The sequence below is a fragment of the Alnus glutinosa genome, chromosome 10, assembly GCF_958979055.1.
Source record: "Alnus glutinosa chromosome 10, dhAlnGlut1.1, whole genome shotgun sequence".
NCBI lineage: Eukaryota > Viridiplantae > Streptophyta > Magnoliopsida > Fagales > Betulaceae > Alnus > Alnus glutinosa.
The window spans coordinates 9,510,387-9,537,298 of record NC_084895.1 but is presented as its reverse complement, the minus strand read 5'-3'; the positions used below and the strand labels follow the sequence as shown (position 1 = coordinate 9,537,298).

General features: G+C 35.7%; 1 protein-coding gene across 1 annotated transcript; it reads right to left on the bottom strand.

The window, feature by feature from the left end:
- Positions 1-1,290: 1,290 nt before the first annotated feature.
- Positions 1,291-25,578, bottom strand: LOC133879001 (diphosphomevalonate decarboxylase MVD2, peroxisomal-like). Its single transcript, XM_062317555.1, has 7 exons — positions 25,546-25,578; positions 20,020-20,100; positions 19,169-19,255; positions 18,475-18,632; positions 18,315-18,363; positions 1,975-2,099; positions 1,291-1,849 (listed from the first exon to the last, which is right to left on the bottom strand). Exons 1-7 carry the CDS (start codon positions 25,576-25,578, stop codon positions 1,627-1,629), a joined length of 756 nt encoding a protein of 251 aa, XP_062173539.1. The 3' UTR covers positions 1,291-1,626.
- Positions 25,579-26,912: the final 1,334 nt, after the last annotated feature.

Here is a 26,912-nt window from a genome sequence, read left to right as displayed (position 1 = left end):
GATATATCTTTTTTGTACCTTGTGAAATTTTCATCTCACCTTGCACAAAACAAAGCTTCGGTAAATACTATCGAAACACCAGGCCCAAGCTTTAAGATAATAATTCCCAATAAATCTACATCAATGGAAAGATTCCTTATCGCTTTGTTTCGTGACAAAGGAGTTTGATTCCTTCTTGAAGAAAGTCTTCCAACAATGCTATATGGAGCCACCCAACGCACGGAAGTATTGACAAGCGATTTGATTTCATTGTTGTACATTAAAGTAACCTACACTTTACATCTGAGTTCACAATCTTGTCAGGATTTAGGGTAACTGATGAGCATTGAATATTGCATATTCATGACCCTTAGCTCGCATATATTAGTCCTTGCAGTCAAAACACTTGACAAATTCGATCAATGTCTATGTCAGCACCAATAAAATGATGACATGTGTCACTCTTAGTAAAAAAAAAAAAAAATGCAAAATTAGTTCATGTGGTTTACCTAATTTACAATTAACTCTTTGTGATATCAAAATGAACTCAAAGGTCTCTATGGTATGTAAAAAATACAAATCACTCCCTCAAGTCAAATTTTGTTAAAAAAATTAACAGATTCCGTTAGGTGCCACGTCAGCGCCAATAAAATAACAACATATGTCACTCTTAATAAATAAATACAAATATATTAAGCTAACAATATTATTTTATTTTTTTAAAAAAAATTGAAAATAGAAAAAAGTTAAGGGATGGCTACCCCAGCCCATGGGGTTGGCCGCGCGCCACCTTAGAGGTGGTCGAGGGTTGTTCGCACTTCGCGGCCACCCCTAGCCTAATCTAGGGGTGGCCCAAAGGCCACCACCACCTTTGTGGATGGCTGCGCACTATTTTTTTTTTTTAATTAAAAAATTTTAATTTTTAAAGTTTTTAATTTCTTTAACGTTTTAGATTTTTTTTAAAAGTAAAATATTTTTATTTATTTATTTTAGTTTTTGAGAGAATAAGACTATTATAAAAATAAAAATAAAAAAAAAAAAGTGACATTTTTGGCACGCCTTGTTAGTTTGATAAGTCACTTTAGTACACTTGAAAATTCATCTTTAATTTTTTCTATATTTTTTAGTTCAAAATTTTAATTTTAAAAGTTTTTAAGTTCTTTAACCTTTTAGATTTCAGTTTTTTATTTATTTATTTTAGTTTTTAAGAGAATAAGGCTATTAAAATTGAATGGTTGTTAATGGGACTTTTTTATATTTAACCCCTTTTTAATCATCTAAATCTTTACGAATATTTTCTATTTCTGGACCAAAAGAAAATGATAACTCTTATTCAAACAATTACCGGGCATAGACCGAAATAGTTACAACTTCAAGCCTTCCAAGTTACAGCTGAAATTGTCAAAAGACAATACAAACTTATTTTTAACCGTCTCATAAGACTATGAGAGGGCATAAACCCTATTAAATTATCCAGGAGACAAAAAAAAAAAAATTACAATTACATGACATAGCAACACAAGCAGCAAATTCTTTCAGATAGTCATTTTACCATGAGCACAGGCACAGTGTAGAAGATATCTGAGTGAAATACTCCAGGCTCATAGAGACAAGGAAGATTAGCCCAAGATAACAATTAATCCAAATTTACTTAGGCTGCCCGGTTTTGGGGTTGAGAAGAGCCTGACTCTTATCAGAAAGCAAAACTGGGCCTCTGCCAGGTCTCGTGCAGATGAAATAACTAACATCCCCCCTGTATTTCTGGGAAGGAATGCTGTCCTTGATTTCTGGAGGTGGTGGCAAATCTTCCACATCCCTCATCCCCTCAAGCCCAGCATCTTTTAGAATTGAGTTATCACCAAGGATGTAACTGTACGTGAATAAGCAAAAGAAACACAAGGGCAAAAATAAAAATCTCTACAAGTTTGCACTTGGACAATAATTCATTGATATTTCACCAAGCATAACACAATGTTATATGGCAGTACTAATTACCTATCCAAACCCGAAGATGCATTTGGAGGGAAGTAGAAGAGCAGCCTCTGAAGCAAAAGGGTAGCAGCCTTTCTATTACGCGCAATCGGTACAGCATTTGGCCCCGCATCAAAAGTATATGCCACCTGTCAATTGTCCGACTTAATCACATATTCAAAATAGTAAACAACAAGACTGAAAACACCAAGTCAAAAAGAAACAAGCTTCGTGTGCGCCATATGACTATTATAACATTCCGGTCCCATATTAAAAAAATAAGTAGTTCACATTAAGCTCATGAATGCTAAATATCACATTACTTACTAAGTGAAATTGAGCTTTATAAGTAATTATAAGGAAACTCCAAATTGACTAATCCTTTTGAGGTGATAGCACAAATGTGGTAAGAGTTTTCCTTGAATCGTTACTAATGGTATCAGAGCCATTTAGTAATCCAATGTGGTACTGTCAGACCTCATGATGTGGCCCTAACGATGATGTAATGAATTTAAGAGGGAGACATTGTAACAATCCGGTCCCATATTGGAAAGATGAGACCCACATGTGTGGTTTATAAATACACTCATGAGTGTTAAGTTCCATATTATTTAAGTGTTTCTTCACCATATGGGTTTTTGATAGTGACATAAATCATAGACAACGACAAATAAAGGAACAGCTCCAAACAAGTGGTGATGATACAAAGTCTTAAATCATGACCTCATCACTGAAGGAACATCGCCTGATTAATATTCTTTAGGATTATGGGATCAAATGAAATGTATAACGCAGTCAAGGCTGGGAAGCAATTTAACACTCGTGAAGCTAAAACTGAAATCTTTGTTGTGAATGAGAGGGTTTTATGACTCCTTTAGCAAGTGAAAAAACAAAAATTTGAGAGCATAACATCCAGGCCTTTGGTGCTTTCGGAAAAATTTCCAAAAGGTACCATATGAAATCAACCAATTCATGACTTATCTTTGTTTACACGTGAAAAATTAATCTGAGAACTTATGTCTTATGTAAGTAGTTATAGAACGTTTTGTAGCACTCAGAAGACACTACAAAAATACTATCATTTTGACGCGTGTCTACAGTACCTGTTACTGTAGACACGCGTCCAATTTGACACGTGTCATGGGAGACACGTGTCAAATTGTTCAGCCGTCCAAAATGGACACGTGTATTGAATACACGTGTCCATTTGGACACGCGTAAATAATACACGTGTCCAAATGGACACGTGTATTTCATATGCGTGTCCAACTGGACACGTGTATTATTACACGTGTCCATTTGGACACGCATATTTAATACACGTGTCCATTTTGGACGCGTGTCTGAATACACGCGTCCAATTGGACACGTGTATTCCATATTCGTGTCCAAATGGACACGTGTATTATTACACGTGTCAATTTTGGACGCGTGCTTGAATACACGCGTCCAATTGGACACGTGTATTTCATATGCGTGTCCAAATGGACACGTGTACTAATACACGTGTCAAAAATTTATTAATTCGCCAAATATATATTAAAAAAAAAAAATTCTGTGTTGTATTAATTATTTTAAAAAAAAAAATTTTAAAAAAAACTCCTTACATTATTAATCATACAAATCTAATCTAAAAATACGGTGTAGATTACCCTAACCTAATTTACATATTGTACTATATGCTATATGTAAATTTGTTGGTTGGAATTTAAACTTTTTAGGTTCCTTATTTATATATATATAGTATACTAATAAGCACGTAAACCTTAACCTAATTTACATATTGTACTATATGCATAATTAAACAAATTTGGTGCTAAATATATAATTAAACCAAATAGTTTAAATTAGGGTTTAGTTTTATACACCATCTACGTTTAGAAACCAAAAAAAAAAAAAAATTTAAACATAACAAATTTTATATAATTAATACTATATATATATATATATATATGCATGCATGTAAACGGTTTAGAAACTATATACAGTAACCTTTTTATTTATGTCTATATATAGTAAATGCAATTATTTTTAGAGTTCTGCGCTACATAATGAATTAAATATTTATAGTTTAGTCCCTCATAAATTTATGGCTATATATAGTACATACCCTTAGGGTTAGGGTTTATAGCTATATATAGTATATATAGTATATACACTTAGGGCTAGGGTTTATACCTATATATAGTATATATACTTAGGATTATGGTTTATCGATATATATAGTATATACACTTAGGGTTTGGGTTTTAGGGTTTATAGGTATATATAATATATACACTTAGGGCTATGTGTTATAATTTTATTGATTTTACGTTTAATGAATAATAATATCAATATATTTTTCACGTGTCATTATTGTACACTTTTAAATATATATATATATATATTAAATCATGAGCAGTTCAAAATTAGATTGTTCCGATATATATAGTATATACACTTAAACTTAGGATTTATAGCTATATATAGTATACATACTTAGGGTTAGTGTTTATCGCTATATATAGTATATACACTTAGGGTTAGGGTTTATAGCTATATATAGTATATATACTTAGGGTTAAGGTTTATCGCTATATATAGTATATATACTTAGGGTTAAGGTTTATCGCTATATATAGTATATACACTTAGGGTTTGGGTTTTATGTTGTATAGGTATATATAATATATACACTTAAAGCTATGGGTTATAATTTAATTGATTTTACATTTTATGAATAATAATGTCAATATATTTTTCATGTGTTATTATTGTATACTTTTAAATATATATATTAAATCACGAGGATTAGGGTTAGGGTTTATGACTATATACAGTACGTACCCTTAATTAGGATTATAGTTTATAGCTATATATAGTCTATGCACTTAGGGTTAGAGTTTAATTTTATGGTTAGGTTTTAGTTTTTATTTTTTATTTAGGGTTTAATATAGTATATATACTTAGTGTTAGAGTTTAATTTTAGGGTTAGGGTTTAGTTTTAAATTATAGTTTACGGTTTACTTTTAGCGCGTAAAGTTTAGCTATATGTACGGTATTTTTTTTTAAACCCAGGCTGCATGGGTTTGTATTTTTTTTTATGTGGTTAAATTATATAAATATATATATATATATATGCATGCAAATACATTTCGAGACGTGTATTTAAAAAAAAAAAAATATATCCTACACTTCTAAAAAAAGAAACCCTAACACTAAAACAAAATTCCTAACCTTAAACCTTAAACCCTAAACCCTAAACCCTTAAACAAAAATATCCTACACTTTCTAAAAAAAGAAACCCTAACACTAAAAACAAAATTCCTAACCTTAAACCTTAAACCCTATACCCTAAAAAAAAAAATTATCCTACACTTTCTAAATTAAGAAACCCTAACACTAAAACAAAATTCCTAACCTTAAACCCTAAACCCTTAAACAAAAATATCCAACACTTTCTACAAACTTTTTTCCTAACACTAAAAACAAAAATCATAAACTTAAACCCTAAACCCTAAGAAAGTAAAACCCTAAAGCCTAAAGCCTAAACCCTAATCCTAGATCCTTGAAAAAAAATAAAAAAAATAAAAAATCCTACATTTTCTAAAACCAAACCCTAACCTAAAACCATAACGAACCCTAAACCCTAAACCCTAAGAAAAAAGAAAACCTACACTTTCTAAAAAAAGAAACCCTAACACTAAAAACAAAAATCCTAACCTTAAACCCTAAACCCTTAAACAAAAATATCCTAGACTTTCTAAAAAAATTATTCCTAACACTAAAAACAAAAATCATAAACTTAAACCATAAACCCTAAGAAAGTAAAACCCTAAACCCTAAACCCTAATCCTAGATCCTTAAAAAAAAATTTAAAAAAAAAAAATAAATAAATCCTACATTTTCTAAAACCAAACCCAAAGCTTAAACCATAACGAACCCTAAACCCTAAACCCTAAGAAAAAAAAAATCTACACTTTCTAAAAAAAGAAACCCTAACACTAAAAACAAAAATCCTAACCTTAAACCCTAAACCATAAACCCGGCCTTAAACAAAAATATCCTACACTTTCTAAAAATAAAATTCCTAACACTAAAAACAAAAATCTTAACCTTAAACCCTAAACCCTAAGAAACTAAAACCCTAAACCCTACCAATTTTTTACGTTGTTAAATTATATATATATATATATATATATATATATATATATATATATATATATATATATATATCTTTTTTAATTAAATAAAATTTCTACAATAGGGGACGTGTATTTTAATTACACGTCTCCCGCGCGCCGCCATTTTAAAATTCAAAATAATATATAGTACATATACTTAGGGTTAGGGTTAGGGTTAGGGTAGTATAGTATATATACTTATACTTAGTGTCATGATTTAAATTTAGGGTTTATATTTAGTTTTAATTTATAGTTTATGTTTTAGTTTTAGGTCTTAGGGTTTAGCAATGTGTACATGCAGTGCATACACGTTCTGGGTTGCATGGGTTTATATGAAATATATATAATATATTAAATATATATATATAATATATATAATATATAAAAATAATATTAAAAAATTACATTTTGAGACGTGTACGTAGTACACGTCCCCAATTGGGCACGTGTACTACGTACACGTGTCCAACTGTGTACTGCGCGGGAGTTAAATTATGTGGTTAAATTATATAAATACATATATATTATTTTTTTAATAAATAAATACAATTGGGGACGTGTATTTAAATACACGTCCCGGATTGGACACGTGTACTCAGTACACGTGCCCAATCCTTTGGCCAGGACGGCTGCGCGGGAGTTCTCCCGCGCGCCACCTGGCCTTGCTGTGCAAATATATGTATATATATATATATATATAAACTTTAAAATTCAAATAATAATATATTAAATATATTAAATATATATACATTATCGGAAATGGGTAGCTTCCTCTGGAAGCTACCCATTTCTGATCACACTCTCTCTCTCTCTCTCTCTCTCTCTCTCTCTCCCTCTCCGTCGACACATACAGCCGCACCGGACAGCTCCCGGCCACCGCGATCCGCCCTTCCCGCCGGTGAGACGCCCTCTCTCCACCTCTCCTCGTCTCGGTCTCTCTCTCTCTAATATCTCGCTCCGTCTCTCCCTCTCTCTCTATCTCTCTCTTCCTCTCTATCTCTTTCTCTCTCTGTCTACCTCTCTCTCTCTATCTCCCTCTTCCTCTCTATCTCTTTCTCTCTCTACCTCTCTCTCTCTCTCTCTCTCTCTCTCTCTCTCTCTCTCTTTCTCTCTCTGTGTATCTCTCTGCCTCTCTCAGTGTACTCTCTCTCTCCCTCTATCGCTCTCTCCCTATCTCTCTCTTCTCTCTCTCTGTATCTCTATGTCTCTCTCTCTCTCTCTCCCTATATCTCTCTGCCTCTATCTCTCTCTGCCTCCCTCTCTCTCTGTATCTCTACGTGATTTTTTTGTAATTAGTTTTTTGTAATTTTTTGTTTTTTATTTTTGCTATATTATTAATTTGTTCTTCCCAAAAAATGCAGGTACAAAAAATACAACAATCAGTAGTATATTACATCACAGAGTACAAGATTGTGAGTAATTTTCAAAATTTGTTTCCTACATTTTTTGGCTATAATAAATTTCAAATATTTCACTGTATTTATTTATATATTTTTCTTAATTGTTTATCATTACAGTATTACTATATATTGTTGTATCATTTTTTTGATTTTTCTGTGGTTGGTTATTATGCATGGAAAATATGCATGCGTACAATTGTATGTTTTTTGGTGATATATTTTACCATTTACAAATTTGTGTTGTTATTATCATTTTCGACAATTATCATATTTTGGTTTTTGGGAATTCTATAAAACCGAAATCTGACAAAATGACTCAACAAAATGATCCACATATAGAAAATCACTTTTTAAAAATAAAATTATGGAATTGTTTAAACTAAAATTGAAACAAGTATATCGTACTATTCGTTTTTGATATTTTCTTAAAAAAACAATTTGAGAAACATAAAATGACCCAAAATATTTAATTTATGACGAAAAACCCTTAAAAAAACCAAAAAACCAAGCTCCTTAATTTTAAACCACTAAAAAAAAAACAAACACCCTAACCATAAACCCTAAATCTTAAACCCTTTACAAAAAGCAAAACCCTAACCCTAAAGTCCAAACCCTATAACAAAACAAAAACTCTAACCCTAACCCTAAACCATTTTTTTTAAAAAAAATACCCTAACACCCTAACCCTAAACACTAAATTCATAACCGTAAACCCTAAGCCCTAACTCTAAACACGGAACAATAAACCCTTTTTTTTTAAAAAAAAATAAACACCCTAAACCCATATTTGTTTTTGTTTTCTGAAAAAAGAACATTCAGCTCTTAAAACAAAACAAAAACCCTAACCCAAGAAAAAACCCTAAACTAAAACCTTCTAAACCCTTAAGAAAAAACTAAAACCCTAACCCTAAACCCTAAACCCTTAAAAAAAACAAAAAATTCATATACTTCCAAAAAAAAACTAAAACCCTAAACCCTAATCCTAAACCCTTTTTCCAAAAAAAAAAATCCTCCACTTTCTAAAAAAAAATCCCTAACCCTAAACCTTAAACCCTAAACCTTAAACCCTAAATCCTAAACCCTAAACCCTAAAAAAAACATCCTACACTTTCAAACCCTAAAAACCCTAACCCTAAACCTTAAACCCTAAACCCTAAACCCTAACAAACCCTAAACCCTAAACCCTAAAAAAAAAATATCTTACACTTTCTAAAAAAAGAAACCCTAACACTAAAAACAAAAATCCTAACCTTAAACCCTAATCCTAGATCCTTTAAAAAAAAAAAAAAAAACAAATCCTACACTTTCTAAATAAAAACCCTAACCATAAACCATAACGAACCCTAAAAAAAAAAAATCCTACACTTTCAAACCCTAACCCTAAACCTTAAAGCCTAAACCCTAAACCCTAACAAACCCTAAACCCTAAAAAAAAATATCCTACACTTTCTAAAAAAAGAAACCCTAACACTAAAAACAAAAATCCTAACCTTAAACCCTAAACCCTAAGAAACTAAAACCCTAAACCCTAAACCCTAATCCTAGATCCTTTAAAAAAAAAAAAAAAAAATTCCTACACTTTCTAAATAAAAAAAAAAATTCCTACACTTTGTAAATAAAAAAAAAAAATTCCTACACTTTCTAAAAAAAAACTCTTAACCCTAAACCCTAAACCGTAACAAACCCTAAACCCTAAACCCTAAACTCTTAAAAAAAAAAAAAAAAAAAAACCTAAAATCCTAAACCCTAACCCTAGACACTAACAAACCATAACCCTAAACCATAAACCCTAATCGCTTAAAAAAAAAAAACCTACAACCCTAAACCCTAACCCTATACCCTAAACCCTAATAGCTTAAAAAAAAAAAAACCTAAAACCCTAAACCCTAACCCTATACCCTAGACACTAACAAACCATAACCCTAAACCATAAACCCTAATCGCTTAAAAAAAAAAAAAACCTACAACCCTAAACCCTAACCCTATACCCTAAACCCTAATCGCTTAAAAAAAAAAAAAAACCTAAAACCCTAAACCCTAACCCTATACCCTATACCCTAACAAACCCTAACCCTAAACCCTAAACCCTAAACCCTAAACCCTAAACCCTAACAAACCCTAAATCCTAAAACCCTAACAAACCCTAAACTCTTATAAAAAGAATAAAATAAAACCCTAAACCCTTTAAAAAAAATAAAAACTTCCTACACTTTCTAAAAAAAAACTCTTAACCCTAAACCCTAAACCGTACCAAACCCTAAACCCTTAAAAAAAAAAAGAAAAACCTAAAACCCTAAACCCTAACCCTAGACCCTAACAAACCCTAACCCTAAACTCTAAACCCTAAACCCTAACAAACCCTAAATCCTAAAACCCTACACTTTATAAAAAAAAACCCTAACCCTAAACCTTAAACCCTAAAAAAAAATATATCCTACACTTTCTTAAAAAAAATACCCTAACCCAAAAAAAAAAAAATATATATATATATATATATATATATATATATATATATCCTACACTTTCTAAAAAAAATACCCAAACCCTAAACCCTATTCCTAGATCCTTAAAAAAAAAAAAAAAACATTTCCTACACTTTCTAAATAAAAACCCTAAACCATTAACCATAACAAACCCTAAACCTTAAACCCTAAACCATAAACCCTTATAAAAAAAAATAAATAAAAAATAAAAAATAAAAAATAAAAAATAAAAAACCATAAACCCTAACACTAAACCCTTAAGGAAAAAAAAAAACAAAATCCTACACTTTTAAAGAAAAAAAATAAAACCTAACCCTAAACCCTAACAAACCATAACCCTAAACCCTTTAAAAAAATAAAAAAAAAAATAAAAACACTTACACTTTATACTGTAAGACGTATGATTTGTCTTGTCTTGTCCTCTTAACCTTGTACAGAGAAATATGGACAAGTCTTGGATGTCAGCACCTAGGGGTAAGACAGGGTATAACGACGGGTGTAGGGCGTTTGTGGCATTTGCCGTTAGTAACTGTACGGCCGTCGATGGAAAAATTTACTGCCCATGCAAGTATTGTCGAAATAACCAGCGTCACACTCCAGATTACGTTCTTGCCCACCTGACTGGAGGTAGGGGGATGAATCTGGGATACAATTTGTGGTATATGCACGGTGAGACTACGACTGGGTCCGCTATTCCTGGTCAGTGTTCGAGTTATCACAGTGGAACAGAGACCGTTGCTTGTAGCACTGAACATGGTGAAGTCACAGAACAGGAGGGTGTCGCCGGGGAACAGGATGATGATATGCACGCCATGTTGCGTGACGCCTTCGGCGTGCACGATGTTCCTGAAGCCGTCAGTAGTCTTCCGCAACAAGTTGACGAAGATACCTCTTGCGGGGACGCATTGAAGTACCAAGAGCTGTTAAAGACCGCCGAGAAGCCCCTTCACCCTGGTACAAAGCATAGTAAATTGAGTGCTACTGTACACATGTACAATTTGAAGTGCGTTGGAGGTATTAGTAACAAGATTTTTTCAGACATTCTCGAATTTATCAATCAGTTGTTGCCTCCTTGCGATGAGGCATTGCCAGATAACACGTATGAGGCCAAAAAGTTCCTAAGTGGCATGGGTCTGGGGTATGAGAAGATTCCAGTGTGCCGTAATGACTGTATGTTATTCTGGAAAGACAATAAAGAATTAGATTCATGTACCGTATGTGGAGAGTCTAAGTGGAGGGCTGATACACATGTAGATGATGATGGTGAGATCATATCAGCGAGGAAAAAACGCCCGGTGAAGATCTTGAGGTGGTTTCCACTCATCCCACGGTTGCAGAGGTTATTCATGTCTGAGCATACTGCGCCCTATATGAGATGGCATGCAGAAGGCCGCACTAGGGATGGCGTATTGAGGCACCTGGCCGACGGTGAGGCATGGAGATCGTTTGACATTTTACATCCAGATTTTATGGCAGAGAGTAGGAACGTTCGGCTTGGTTTGACAGCAGATGGATTTAATCCATTTGGGAACATGAGCACATCCCACAGCACATGGCCCGTAATGCTTGTGCCGTACAATTTGCCACCTTGGATGTGCATGAAACAATCGTCCTTCATCCTTTCCCTGGTTATCCCTGGACCGAGCTCACCAGGTATGGATATTGATGTTTACCTTCAGCCATTGATTGATGAGTTGCTGGAACTGTGGAATGTAGGGGTACGAACATTCGATGCTTCAAAGAAGGAAAATTTTATTATGCGATCCCAGTTGATGTGGACGATAAACGACTTGCCAGCGTATGCAGATTTATCTGGTTGGCCTAACAGGGGTGCGAAGGCATGCCCTTGCTGTATGCAATCGACGCGTTCTATACGCTTAAAGAACGGATGCAAATTTTGCTATATGGGGCACAGGAGATACCTACCGCCAGAACATCTGTGGCGGCTAAACAGGCAGACATTTGACAGTACTGAAGAATTTGACAGCGCGCCGATTGTGCCATGCGGAGACGAGGTTCTCCAACAGTTGGACGGAGTTGCGTTTGGGGATGAGACCGCGGGTAAGAAGAAGAAACGGAAGAAGCGGAAGAAGGGTGCAGGGAGTTCCGATGTTATATGGAAGAAGAAAAGTATATTTTTCAGATTGTCGTATTGGAAAGACAATTTGCTTCGGCACAATCTTGATGTTATGCACATAGAGAAAAATGTCATGGACAATATACTTGGCACTATTTTGGATATAAAAGGGAAAACGAAGGACAACTTGGCAGCTCGGCTGGACTTGCAGGAAATGGGGTTGAGACCTAAGTTGCATCCGTTCACGGCCGCCAACGGTAAAACGTATATTCCCGCTGCCTGTCACACAATGTCTAGAGAGGACAAAGAAAATTTTCTGAAGGTTCTTCGAAATGTTAGGGTCCCGGACGGATACGCTTCGAACATTTCACGATGTGTTCGGCTCAAGGACCGTACAATTTCCGGCTTGAAGAGCCATGATAGCCACATACTGATGCAACAGCTTCTCCCAATTGCACTGCGTAAGTCATTGCCTGATAAAGTGGTTAGACCTCTTGTGGAGATTTCTGCATTTTTTAGAGGCATATGCTCAACAAAGCTATCACAAGAAGATATGGACCGACTGCAGGGTAACGTCTGTATCACTTTGTGCAAGCTAGAACAAATATTCCCTCCAGGGTTTTTTACCAGCACGGTCCACTTGGTCGTGCATCTTGTGCGCGAGTGTAGACTGGGCGGACCCGTGCAGTATAGATGGATGTACCCGGCAGAGAGGTAAAATTCGGCGTAATATGTAAATAAATATTTTTATTTAATTGTAATCCTAATTGACGACAATTAAATTGTCGTGTATGTGTTTAAACCAGGAGTCTGGGGAATTTCAAAAATAATGTGCGCAATAAAGCAGCTCCTGACGGGTGCATTGCGGAGGGGTACATAGCGACCGAGCTGGTAACGTTCTGTTCAAGGTATCTGAATAACGCACCAACATTCCACAACAGACCTCAGAGGAATCCTGATGGATCCAAGGGAGCGGGCACGCGTGTTACCATGAACCGGTTGATAATGCACCAGATTCATCGTTATATTGTGTTCAACTCTGAAGAGTTTCACAATTTGCGGACGTAAGTAGTCCTAACCTTATATTTAGCAGAATTCGAGTAAAAGTATTAATAACAATTATTACAAAATTGTATACGCTGAATGTAGGATGCACAAAGACGCGCTTAGGCGATCATGCACTATGGGTCGCATTACGGAGGCTCTTATTGAAGCACAACATCATGAGCAATTCTGTGAATGGTACCATGCATATGTAAGGAAATAGTTGTAAATTTGAAATTGGATAAATTTATGCAGGTTCAGGATTATAACCCAATGTGATGTTTACTATTTGTAATTAAAACATAGGTCGATGACCTGGACGATCAACGTAGGGAGGAATTGGGCCACAAGTTGGTTATGCGTTGTAGAGGGCTAAAGGAGACAGCGGTGAAGTACAACAGGTACGTGGTAAATGGAAAATTATTTCGCATGCTTGCTCATGATGTGGGAAGGAGGACTCAGAATAGCGGCGTCTGTGTTCCTACCGTTGAAGGCGAAACGTACTACGGACAGTTAACCGATATATTTGAGGTCGAGTACTATGACAGGACTACGTACGTCCTATTTAAGTGCAATTGGGCAGACCCCACAATGGACAGAGGATTCACAATAGACGAGTATGGCCTAGTGTTTGTCAACTTCAATCACCTCGTCCACAGGGGAGAACAGATTCAGGACGAGCCGTACGTGCTTACATCTCAGGTGGATCAAGTATTCTACGTAGAAGATGGAAGGAACCCAAATTGGGTTTGTGCGGTTAGGACCAAACCGCGCAACGTGTACGACGTTGGACATGGGGATGGGAGTAATGAGGATGGTACAACCTACCATGAGTGCGTACCGCTCGTACTAGCCACTGTTGACCTACCAGATACGAATGACGAATTCGAGTACGACAGGCCCGACATAGATCCTATTGAAGCTCCCGTGATACAATGATTGAAGTATTTGTTGTGAGTATAATTAGCTTGAACTCAATACACTTGACTGATATATATATTGTTTGTACAATTCGCTTGTACTCAATACAAATTTTTATTAATTGCATAAATTTCGTTGTTCTTTAGTATGTTCATTAAAAATATATTAAAAAAACATATTCTAATTAATTTGTCTGCATTTGTTCGCAGGTATTGATGGACCAGAGACCCCCTCATTATGCGTATCGGGCACCTAGCCCACCCGTGCCCCCCATGACCACGCCCACTGTTTCGACGGCATTGTATTCTGCAGCATGGCCACACCACCCAGACGGGCCTTATAGACCATTGTTGCCGGGTACGGTGGCCGTGCCCACGTCAGATCACGGACAGAGCAGCACAGCTGGACCTTGCAACTCTCCATTGTCGGAGCTGCCGACATTATCTCAGATAGGGTTCACCCAACCGGGTAACGCATATCGATGGTGGCTGCGAGAGGGGATGGGGTCACAGGGTTATGCGCCGTACTTTCTGTATACGTATAGTGGACCTATGACGTGTAACCCTGATAGTGAGACGCAGGATGGTAGATTTCCACTGTCACAGACCGGGGAGATGCAGATGCCGGCTATGGGGTTGGGACAGATACCGGCACAGGCGGCGATGCCTGGCCAGATTTTGGGGCCGAGACAGATGCCAGCATCGGGGGCGAGTCAGGGCCCGGGGCCGAGACAGATGCCAGCATCGGGGGTGAGTCAGGGCCCGGGGCATGTAGAGAGCCAGATGCCTTTATCTGGTGAGAGCCAGATGCCACTTTCCGGTGAGAGTCAGATGCCACTTTCCGGTGAGAGTCAGATGCCAGATGTGGGGGGGAGCCAGAGTACCCATGAGGAGGACGTTGCGATGTTGGGTACCGATCAGTTGGCCCCCGGTAGTCCCCAGGATATGGATTCAGATGATGATCAGCAGGATCCACAAGCCGGAGGGGTTGGCGAGGAGGTTGCGGGCGACCTAGCGACCCAGCACATACAGATTGAGCAGATTCAGTTGATGGGTAAGTACATATTTAGACATCCTTAAAACTCAGATTCTCTTACCAAAATTTTTTTTTTTTTTTGGTTTTGAAATAAATAAATATTTGATTAGAAATTGTTTATATATATATATATATATATATATATATATATATATATATATATATATATATATATATATATATATATATATATATATATATATATATATATATATATATATATATATATATATTTATATATATATATATATATGTTCTTTAATCTTATGATTAAATATTTAACATTAATGTTGAATATTTCTTTCATTAGGGTACAACCCAGACAGGACCATTTATTATAAGGTGATTGACGACCCAGCGAGAAACTGGGTCCTCCCGAGGGGTAAGAAGGTTGTATTGCAGTACAATGCTGCTATACAACCTGTAGGACGGGCCTGCAATCGATTTCGGCGGGCTGAGGGCAAGCTGATCAGGAGTGGGTCCTACATACACATGCGGGACGAATGGGCGAAGATAAATAGGCAGATTAAGCAGGCAATGTGGGACGCGCTGATGGTATGTTTATGAATATAATTTAATTATTTATTTGAATTAAACTTGAGATTAATGTATTTCTTGAAGTTTTTAAACCTATAAAAATGTGTTGAATGTGCAGGAGGAGTTCTATGTACCTGTATCAGTAGACGCGCGCAGGGCACAACAAGAGGCTTTATGTGATATTGGCCGTAAGCACCGCTCGTGGAAGTCGAGGTTCAAAACCAAACTACGTATTAGAGACGGTGACACGCCCGAGAGTATCCGTGTGAGAATACCGGACAATTTTTTTGGCAACTATGACGCAGAAGATGTAGAGTTCCTGCTGAGAGATTGGTGCCGTGAGCAAAAAATCGTATGTAGGCCAAGAAAATGTTGTGGTTTTTTAATAACAGTTTATTTAATTTTAGTTTTAATTTAAGTGTGTCAATGCTTACATTTTTATTTTCATGTTAAATACGTAGGCAACCTCTGAACGGATGAAGAGGCTGCGCGAGCAGAATGACCTTCCTCATTGTACGGGATCTAAAAGTTATGCCAGATTTAATCACGAGGAGGTATGAAAATATATATGTTTATGTTATATATATTTGTTGATAATTGTTTTTATTTTTATTTATACTATTTTTATCGCTATCTGTTTCTTATATATATCAACTGCATGACGACAGACATGTACATCTGGCACGCCCCCCACTCGCGCCGCGTCGTTCGTGAAGACCCACACAAGGAAGGACGGCACTCACGTGAACAAACGTACACGGGTCCTATGCGTATGCTACTGATTTAATTTACTATTATTTTTAAAATTATGTGTGATTTGTCATTATTCAATATATGACTTTTTCATGTTGACGACGTACAGGAGAGGATGACGCAGAGTTTATCCAGTGATCCAGCCGCCACGCAAAGCGTCTCCGCAGACACGGTGCGTTGGGCACCGAACGACGCTTACGAACAGGCGGTTGGGAGGCCTGAGTATGCAGGGAGGGTTCAGCAGGTTGGGCCGAACGTCACACCTGTTCGGGGGACATGTTTCTCATATAGGCCTCGGTCACAAGGGGGACCATCTCAGGGCACGTCTCGGGATTGGGCCGAACACACTCGGAAGATGGAAGAGATGCAAGCGGAGCTACAGGCTGAGCGAGCGAGGAATGACCTGTTGGAGCAGCGCCTGCGACAGGTTGAGGTCTTCATGTCCTCCATGGGAGCATCAGCACCATGTCTTGGTACGCCTTCACCTGCACACGTAGGTAGTACGTCGTCTGTTAGTAGTGCATCTGCAGGTATGATTTATACTGTGTGTAGGACAAAATTAATTTCAATTTATTTTAATTACCCCTTTAATTTTGCAAGTAATATTATATACTTTAATTGTCTATATGATTTGCAGGTAATTCGACAACGGTTGGTACGTTGTCGCCTGTTGGACGACGGCTGACCCAGCATTCCATTGTCGCTACACCTTCGCCCGCTACACCATTCCTTGCGCAGCAATCGCCGGTTGGCGAGAACACGCCTGGGACGGTACCTCCTCATTCGCAGGGACGCCCTTCAGATTTGTAGATATTTTGTGTAATTAATTTTTATGTGTAAATATTTGCTTAGTTAACGAATACGTTATTAACTTATGATTTGTGTAATATTATTTTGTGTAGTTTTTCGGTAAAATCAATATTGCGTTATTTGTGGTCGGAAATAATAAAATTTGAAATAACTATTAAAATTATTATACCAAATGATTTTAAATAACCAATACCAAAACTAAATTGAAGAAAAAAAATCCAAATTGGATTTTTTATTTAATTTAAAAATACAATTAAATAATTAAATTAAAAATTTATTTAAATGAAAAATTCGATTTGGATTTTTTTAAAAAAAAATAACCAATTTGACACGTGTATCTAAATACACGTGTCAAAACACTTTGACACGTGTATCTCAATACACGTGTCAAATTGGTTTGACACGAGTATTTAAAATACTCGTGTCAAACGGTTTGACACGTGTATCTGAATACACGTGTCAAACCAATTTGACACGTGTATTACAATACACGTGTCAAATTTGACACGTGTATCTCAATACACGTGTCAACTTGGGCACTTAATGTCGTGCACATTTGACACGCGTCTTACGCGTGTCAAAGTGCACGTGTCTAAATGTTTGACACGTGTACAGCACTGTACACGTGTCAAACTGCACGTGTCAAACTGCATACATTTTTGTAGTGAGAGGAAAAAAAAAAAAACAAAAATACAGCAAGGGTCTTTATGTACTTCAAAGATACCACCATTTGAATTTTAAAAAGGTCTAATAACAATGTGATTTGATGACAAGCTTGATTTTGAATCATAAAATTCTGAAAAGCACTAATTTCTAACCTACAAACGGTAGAAGCTCTACTTTGTCAATCATATATATTACTAAGTTAAAACAAATTATCATTTATCATTAAATTACATATAAAATCATGCATGCTGAAGTATTCAATTATAAAGAAACTTTCTGCATCTATAAATCTTTTTATTTATTTATTCAGTTTTTAGTTTTTTTTTTTAAGAAAAGTTATAGATTATCAAATAGTAAATAAATATCATTTGCAAAGAAATATGCAACCCGGCCAGGCACCTTGGTCCAATCTGTTACTAGATACAAGTCATGAAGGCTTTCCAGAAAAGAAATAGGAGAAAGAAAATCAAACCTGAGTTGTTCCTTCAGAGCGATTCCACTTTTCGACAATGCTGATTATCCTGAAAGATAGTTGTTTCACTGATTTTAAATTCAGCATTTTAAGGCCGCATTTCAAGGAAAAAAAAAATTGATGCTGTAGAACCAAAAAATTAAACTAGAGCACAACTCACTTATGGGATGTATCATTCATGTAGAAAATTGGGGGAGATGTGTCCAGGCAAACAGCATGAAACTGGTTACTATCAGTACAGGTCAACTGGGCAAAAGATGCAAAATCACGATTTTTTATGGCTCCTTCCATTTGTAGTATGCGTTTTGGTACTATTTCCTGTTGCATTCCAAAAAAGGAAAAGAACAAATACCAAAAGTCAAATACAATTTTAGAGAATTAAACCTAAAAGACCTGCCCTCCAGCAGGGGAAAGTACGTGAAAATTCAAATTTTAAAACAGAAAAAAAAAAAATCCAAAAAAGACCATGCAAGTTTCAATATTTATGATTATATAAAATAATGTACAGTAATATAGAAAGTTGACTCCTAAATTGATCGCTCTTGGTTTTCTCTCCATACAAAATACCAAAACAAGCCCATATCTTATTTTCAAGTAACTGAAGGTAACAAAGTAATTTTAGCCACTGTTTTTTGCTCTCTTTACTCTCTCCTAAACTTTCTCCCCTCTTCTCCCTCTTCTCTCCCCCTTTTCTTTTCTCTTTTCAAGTAATCAAATCTTATCTCTCAACCATCTAATCCACAAACAACAAAAAAAGAGAGCCATCTATCACATGCAGAGCCTTGGTGGATGCCTAGTTTCATGAAAGACAATGAACATCCTTTATAAGAGAGAAAAAGATGAATAAAATGTACCTTTTCTCTATGTTTTAAAAGCAAACTAGTTTCAACTGTTTCACGCATTCCAGTGGTGCTACTCGTTTCCTTCTGCCTTGAACTTACCTAAAATCAAAAAAAAATAAAGATTGAAATAACGAAAACAATGGGGCATAGTAGGAGCAATATAACAGCAGATACTCATCAAATAATAATAATAATAATGATTAAAATAATAACAGTAATACAGCAGCAGCAGCAGTAGTAGTAACAGTAGTATAATAACAATAATTCAGCACGCACATTAGGCTATACAAATAACTTTCATGATACTTGACAAATTATAATTATCTCTTGTAGAAACAAGACAAACAAGTAGGAAAGATAAGGATTTCATAGACATAAATTCTACATTTGACATTGATCAGAGAAACTCATTTGAGACGGTAAGTTCCTATTAAGAAATTAAAATAATGTTCATGGAGCACAACTGATCAGAAAGGTGAAGCTTAATTGTATCTAAAGTCTACAGTTTTGAACACATATACAGGATCTCACCATAAATAAGCAACTTAGAGATGAAATTAGCAAACCAAAACAATGGGAAAGGACTTTTAGAAGCAAAGCAGTACAGCATATATTAAAGGAAAAAAGGGCTACTGCCCACAACTCCATTTTTCTTACTGTTTCTTTTTCTATTGGGCTTCTCCTTCTAATACTTCAGTGTGCATGGGTTGCCCCCTCTTTGGCACTTCATAATTTTTTTTTACTATACATGCATGCATGCATGCTAGCATACATACATATTAGCGTGCGTGTGTATGTCTACTGCTCAAATTCACCAGAAAACTCAATCACACAGCAGAAGGTAAAATGGAAGAGAGACATACCACAGCAATAATAATAACAAGATCATCCCAGTGCTTCTCATCTGCAAGTTGAACTACAAGACTGTCTTTTCCATCCTTATCCTTATTAAATATCAAGATTAAAAGAAAATTTAAAAATAAATAAATAAATAAAACTTCAGAACCAAATGCATAAAAAAAGATGAGAAATACTTTATTGAAAGAAAGAACCTACGATGGACACGAGGATAAACTTACTTTAGTATTCGCTCCGATTGTTGTATGATTGTGGGTTCTTAGTTGCTATCTTTATGCTTTAAGTGAAAGTCTTTTGCTGCAGATGAATTTAATTATATTTAATGGTAGTTAATTGAAAAGAGATTGGGAGGCGAACAATGAAATTAACTACCAGTTAGTTAATTTTATTGGGGCATTACAATAAGAGTTCTACTTGAATTCAAATAAGTATAGTCTAGGCTGAATATGACTTCTTGCCTATAAATAGGTCCATACCCCAGCAAACACTCTCTTTTCTTTTCTTTGTGTTTTTCATTTTTATAAGAATTGCTCTTCAAGAATCTGACTTAGGCATCACAGGCATCATATCCCGTCGGCACACCCACCAAGCTCCTTTGTTTACTCTTATTATTTTGCTGCAATCGAAGAAAACCCTATCAAAAGGTGTACGTCATCAATCCAAAAACTGTTCTAACACACACACATACACATATGTATATAGATATATATTGAGTCCTAACTTTAGAATAGCCATATAACAACATGCCTAGCAACCTCACCAAAATAGACACATGTATATAGATATATATTGAGTCCTGACACTAAAATAGCAATATAACAATATGCCTAACAACTTCACCAAAATAGCTTTTTAACTATTTTGGTGAGGCAATTTGGTGAAAACACACAGAAATACAATCCAGCAGCCTTACTATTATAACAGCAAAGTTTTGGTGAGTGAACAGTATTCACCAACAATAGTGAGTACTAGTCACTCACCAAATGATTAAAATATCACTAAATTTGTTTTCTCTCTCCCTTTTAATTTTCTTTCTTTCTTTTTTCTTTTGTTCGTTTCTCTCTCCCACTGCCCATTCTCTTCAGCCGGTCCTCTCCCTTGTAATGTTGATTGCTGAGTAATGGCTTAATGAGAAAATTGATAAAAACTTGAAAATATTTTTTAATCTTACGATATTTGAGGTCTTGGGTCATTTCAGTTAGTTGGGTGGCTTTTTCCTATGTTTTCTTAGCATCCCTGAAATTCTAATATGAGAGTATATTTTTGTATTCATAAATATGACCATTAGGAAAAAAACAAAATTTTAAAAATATAACTATTAGGAAAATATAAACATTCAAAAAAGATTATAGAAAAAAAATGAAGAAATCTGAAAAAAAAAATTATTATTTAAATCGAATAGTGATTGTAGATAGTTAAAATAGTGAGATTGCTGTGAGTGTTTTAAAAAAGTTGATAGCTAAAATAGAGGAAAGTAAATTTTATCTATTCTGATCAATAAAATTTGATGAACGATGCTACTAAAAATGCCCTAACACTTTCTTAATCCATCTGCTAGTGTAAAACTTCACAAAGCTAAACCATGCATATATATGGACGCATGCATGTCACATGTCGGAACATTGGGTGGGCGATGGCGTGGCTGCAGGCTTGCTCTAGCAAAAGTAAAAGCAAAAAAATCAAAAGAATTAACATGTCTCCGACGCAAGCAAACTCCTAAAGAAAAAGTTGTTCTTGCTAACTCGGAGAGGCAAGCATCCTGGCTCCCCTTTATTCTCCATTTGTATTCTCTATTTATTTGCTTTTGCCTCGGAATGTGAGTCAAGCTTAAGAATTGAAGGAAAGTCGTTTGGGTATTCGATTTTTATGTATTTTTTGGTATTGTTTTTGAAATTTTGAATATCGCAAAAAAAAAAATTAAATTTATGTCTAAATGATTTAGAGAATATAAAATAAAATTGAGAATATATGTTTAGAAATGTGAATTAAATTAAATATAATTAAGAAAAGTAACACTAAAAATGAAAAAATAAAAATATGAGTTTAGTTGAAAGGTGTTAGAATATAAGAAAATTATAATATATTTTCCATATATTTCATATTAGGTTAATATCGAAATATTCTCTATTTAAAGGTTGATTGTAATCAAATCATTTTGGATTTACCATCCTTGTACTTACTATTATATAAATAGGAACCTCGATCCGTATCGTAAGTAAAGAAAGTTAATGAGAGCACACTATTGGCCCTAAAAGTCATTTATTGTGGTGAACATAAGCGTTTAACATCGAACCACTCATAATTCTATCTCTTTTTTTTATCTCTCTTGCTTCTTTTTTTCTCTCCATATTTTATTATTATTTAGGGAATTACAAAAGAAATTGAGTTGGGTGTAAAAAACATTTGGTCTGCTTCAAACCTAAATTTAAAAACAAAACGCATTCAAACAGGCGGGATTCGTGGTTCTGCCAAGCCATGTTCCTCTATCGGGTAAAGCAGAAAAGATAAAAAGAATTCTTTGGTCTCCAAAGCAAGCAAACTCCTAAAGAAAAAGGGATTCTTGCTATTTCCGAGAGGCAAGCATCATGGCTCCCCTTATTTTCCCTTTTATATTCTCTATTTATTGTCTCTTGCATCGGTAATCTGATTTAAGATTAAAAAAGGGAAGAAGGAAATATAAGGGAATTTTCGTTGTTCTGCCAAGCCTTGTTCGGTTCTTCCTTTATCGGGTGAAGAGTGAAGACAGGAGTAATTAAAGAGGAGCAGTGCTACGATTATCAATAGCATTCTTGTAATTATAAATAATTACAAGAATGCTATTGATAAGCAAAATTTCTGGATGAATTCCAAAAATTTTGCTACACTCAAGTATTACCCATTAAAAAGAGCTCTTCTAAAGACGGTAAATAATGATATATACTCATTTTTTACTACTCACAACAGAACACCATTTATATGTACTCATTTTTTTATTTTTTTTTGGGTACATGAAGAACAATTAACATATCTTTAGATGAATGTAATTGTTGTCCGAAACTTTATTTAATTTTTTTGAACTTTCATCATTTTTGTATCACCCATTATTAAAATTATTTGTTAAATTTTGACGGAAGAATGAAAAATTCTCAAAATACCCCTACATTTAAAAATAATAATTAAAATTTAAGGATAATTTCTTTCTTCTGCCTCATGTCCGTCCCTTTTCAACGTGGTACTGACATTTTATTAAAAAAATGAAATCATTTGGAAAGGAGTCGGGATATTGAACCCAACCGATGAGTCCTTTTCTGGCCAATCTCTTCCTTTTTCAATGCTTCGATTTGCCCCCATTTTCCAGCCTGCTCCATCGTCCCTGCTCCATCGTCCTCTCTGTGAAGTATTTTGAGGTAATAATTTATAATCTTGGCGTCGTCGGCTTCGTTGGAGATCTGGTCGGCTGGTTTCGAGAGAAAGCGAGCTGGGCTTCAAAGGCGTCGGAGATCCAGTCGGTGGGCGCTGGAGCAGACCGTTCGAGAGAGAGAGCGTCGTCGTCAGCAACGGATTGTCCGGTCTATTCTGGGTTCGAGAAATCGAGAGAGCTAGGCATCAGAGTCGGATTCGGATTTTCGGTCGGTGGGCCGGTCTGTTGGTTTCGAGGGACTCCGAGAGAGAGAGAGAGAGAGAGAGAGAGAGAGAGAGAGAGAGAGAGAGAGAGAGAGTGGATTTCCTGTCGGTGGGCGCCGGTGCCGGCCGTGCTCCTTCCCCACAATGTGGAGGAACACCCTGAAGACCACCACGTCGAAGCTGTTGTCTCCGAAGGGCAGCCTCCTCACGTCGCCTTCATTGGAGATCCGGTCGGCTGGTTTCTAGAGAGAGCGAGCTAGGCTTCAAAGGCGCCGGAGATCCGGTCTGTGGGCGCTAGAGCAGACTGTTCGAGAGAGAGAGCGTCGTCGATGGGCACCGGTGCCGAATTTCCAGTCGAAAGGAGCAAGGGTGTCGGATTTCCAGTCGGTGGGGGAGGGCATGACTCTTTGATTGCTTTTTTTTTTTTGTTAAAAAAAAAAATGAAAACAAAATGACACGTAGAAAAAAGACTGAAGAGGGACGGATGCAGTGCGCATGTGTAGAAGGACTTCAATATTTTTCCTATCAAGAGTAAAATTTGATTTTTTTCATTTTACCCCTGATCACGAGTCAAGTTTGCACCGTCAATATTTTTCCTACCATGAGTAAAATGTGTTGTAAATAATTGTGTTATAGAATATTTATTTAATGCTCCGTTTGTTTCGATGTAAAATGGTCTTTGTCGTAAAATATTTTCGACGTAATCAATTTCAAAAAAAATAATTTTCTTGAAACTATTTTTTGGCGTTTAGTTCACACGAAAAAAATTACAAAAACCGAAAATACATCTGTCGCCGGAATCCGACAACGCTCGGTCGCTGTCGCCGGATTCTGACGAACATGTTTGGCTAGATCCGGTTAGATCCGACCGGATCCCGGCCATTTTGGCCAGATCTGGTCATATCCGGCCGGACCCCGGCCATTTTGGCCAAATCCAGCCAGATCCGGTCATATATGGCCGGATTCCGGCCATTTTGGCCAGATCAGTGGCCCGATTCGGCCCGATCCCGGCCATTTTGGCCAGATCCAGCTTGATTAGTTGTCGAATCCGATCAGATTCGGCTGAGTTCCAACAAGATTCCGCTGGCATCTGGTGATGGTGGCCGGATGTCACTGGATTCTTGCGCCGGCAGTATTCTGGTAGCCGGATGATGCCGAATTCCGATGCCGCATAGTTTCAAACGACCGACTATTGTCAGATTCAGGCAATCGAATATTAAGCATGCGTGCAAGGACAAAGAATATAATTTCGGAAAATAATTTATGGTTTTTAAAACCGTAAATCGTTTTTCAAAAATTAAAGAAGCTTTTACGGTCAAACCAAAAATGATTTTCGTTGACCATTATTTTCGTCCTTACCAAACACTGTAAAATACCGAAATTATTTTTCAGAAATCATTTTACGCCGAAACAAACGGAGTATAAATAGTAATAAGTGATTGATGTGATATAAAATTTAAGAATATTTTATAGAAAAGTAAAAAAAAAATTGTTTTGTAGTAATTTTTTTTTATTTGAATAATAATAAAAAAATTATTAATATAATATAAAAAGTGTAAAAAAATTAAAATATTTTTAGAAAAAGTGAAAATAAATGAAGTGATAACAAAAATGATTTGCCAAATATGATCCTTGAGACCGCTCATGGTCTGCCAAAAGCGGACAGACAGTACGGATGTCAGAAGAAAATGAGAGAAGGGGAAAAGATTTCAAACGGGGCCCTCCGAGGAGTCCTCTTTCCACTCTAATTTTTTGACATTTTCTCTTTATACTCCGTTTGTTTTGACGTAAAATGATTTCCGTCGTAAAATGATTTCAGGAAAGTCATTTTTCTGGACAATATTTTTTGCCAAAAGCATTTTTTGGTGTTTGACTCGTACGAAAAATCACAAATATTTTTCGAAGACGAGATTTCGTCATTGACCGACAGGATTCCGGCTACTTTTACCTGCTTCCGCCATTCCGACTACTACAACCAGAATCCAAGATAAACGCCGAAATCCGAACAGTTTTGTAGGAATCTAGGTTGGCCGGATTCCGGCGAAAGTAGCCAGATTTCGGCCAAAAGTTACTGGATTCCGACGACATTGACCGGATGCTGTCGGATTTCGATACTTGCAAGATTTCGGTAATGGTCGACTGCTTGAAGTAAAGGTCAACTGTGTCGTTTAATAGGGGTCGAATGCGTCTGACATCTTTGGAAAGAAAAATGATTTACTCTTTTAAAAAGTGTAAATAATTTTTTGAAATTTACTAAGTATTTTTAGTCAAACAAAAATTACTTTTCATTTGACTATTATTTTTATTTTTATTAAACATTAAAAAATATTAAAATTATTTTTTAAAAATTATTTTACGTCGAAACAAACGAAATATCGAATATTTTAAAGTGTGCTTAGCGCCTGTTCTACCAACTCTGCATTTTTTGCAACTTCTCTAGTCCTCGCCCCGTCTCGTCGTTCAACTCAAACTTTATTGGACATCAATGAAAGTAGTGGATGACAGCAAAATGTACGTGAAACACGTGGAAAGAGAAAAAGAAAATTAATTATCATTCAGTGGAATCAGTGCAATATGTGATCGTTAGGTTTCCAACTGAAAGAGTTTGGGACAGGCTAATTAAGGGTGCTACAGAAAGTTTTATCGGTGCTACAAAACAGAAAGCTTTGTTTTTTTTTTTTTTTTTTTTTTTTCTATGAGGAAACTTTCTCTAATGCTTATTTCTATAGGTTGCTGTTTACTAAACAGTGATAGGCACAAATTTTTTTTTTTTTTTTTTGTTATTAATAGCTTTCCGCGCAGAGCACAAAACAGTGACTCACTGTTTACTCTGCGCAGCGTACAACCAATCACGTTTAATCTCGCTGAAACATTAGAGAGTTTACTCTTACTCTTTACACCATCAAATGACAATTTTATGAACCGACGGCGCCAAGTGAAGGGAAAAAGTGAAAGGGGAAATGTTGGAAAGCAAAAGGAAAAGGATAGACGTGCAATGATGAAAAGCAACAAGACAAAAGAATCATGGAAGAAAGAGAAAATGATGATGCGACTCATGGTAGGGGTAACAGCAACTTGCGCTTAATAATGACGAGGCAGCAACTTTTTAACTATTTTCCTTCGATATAAAGAAAAAAATTATTTTTTTATTTCTTATAAAAAAACAACTCACAATAATTTTTTTTTATATCAATTAAATAGTATTTATTTATTTATTTATTTTCGTTATGATTATTTATGTGAAAAAAAAATGATTTTTTTTATGAATATAATAAAAAAAATAAAAAAGTACAGT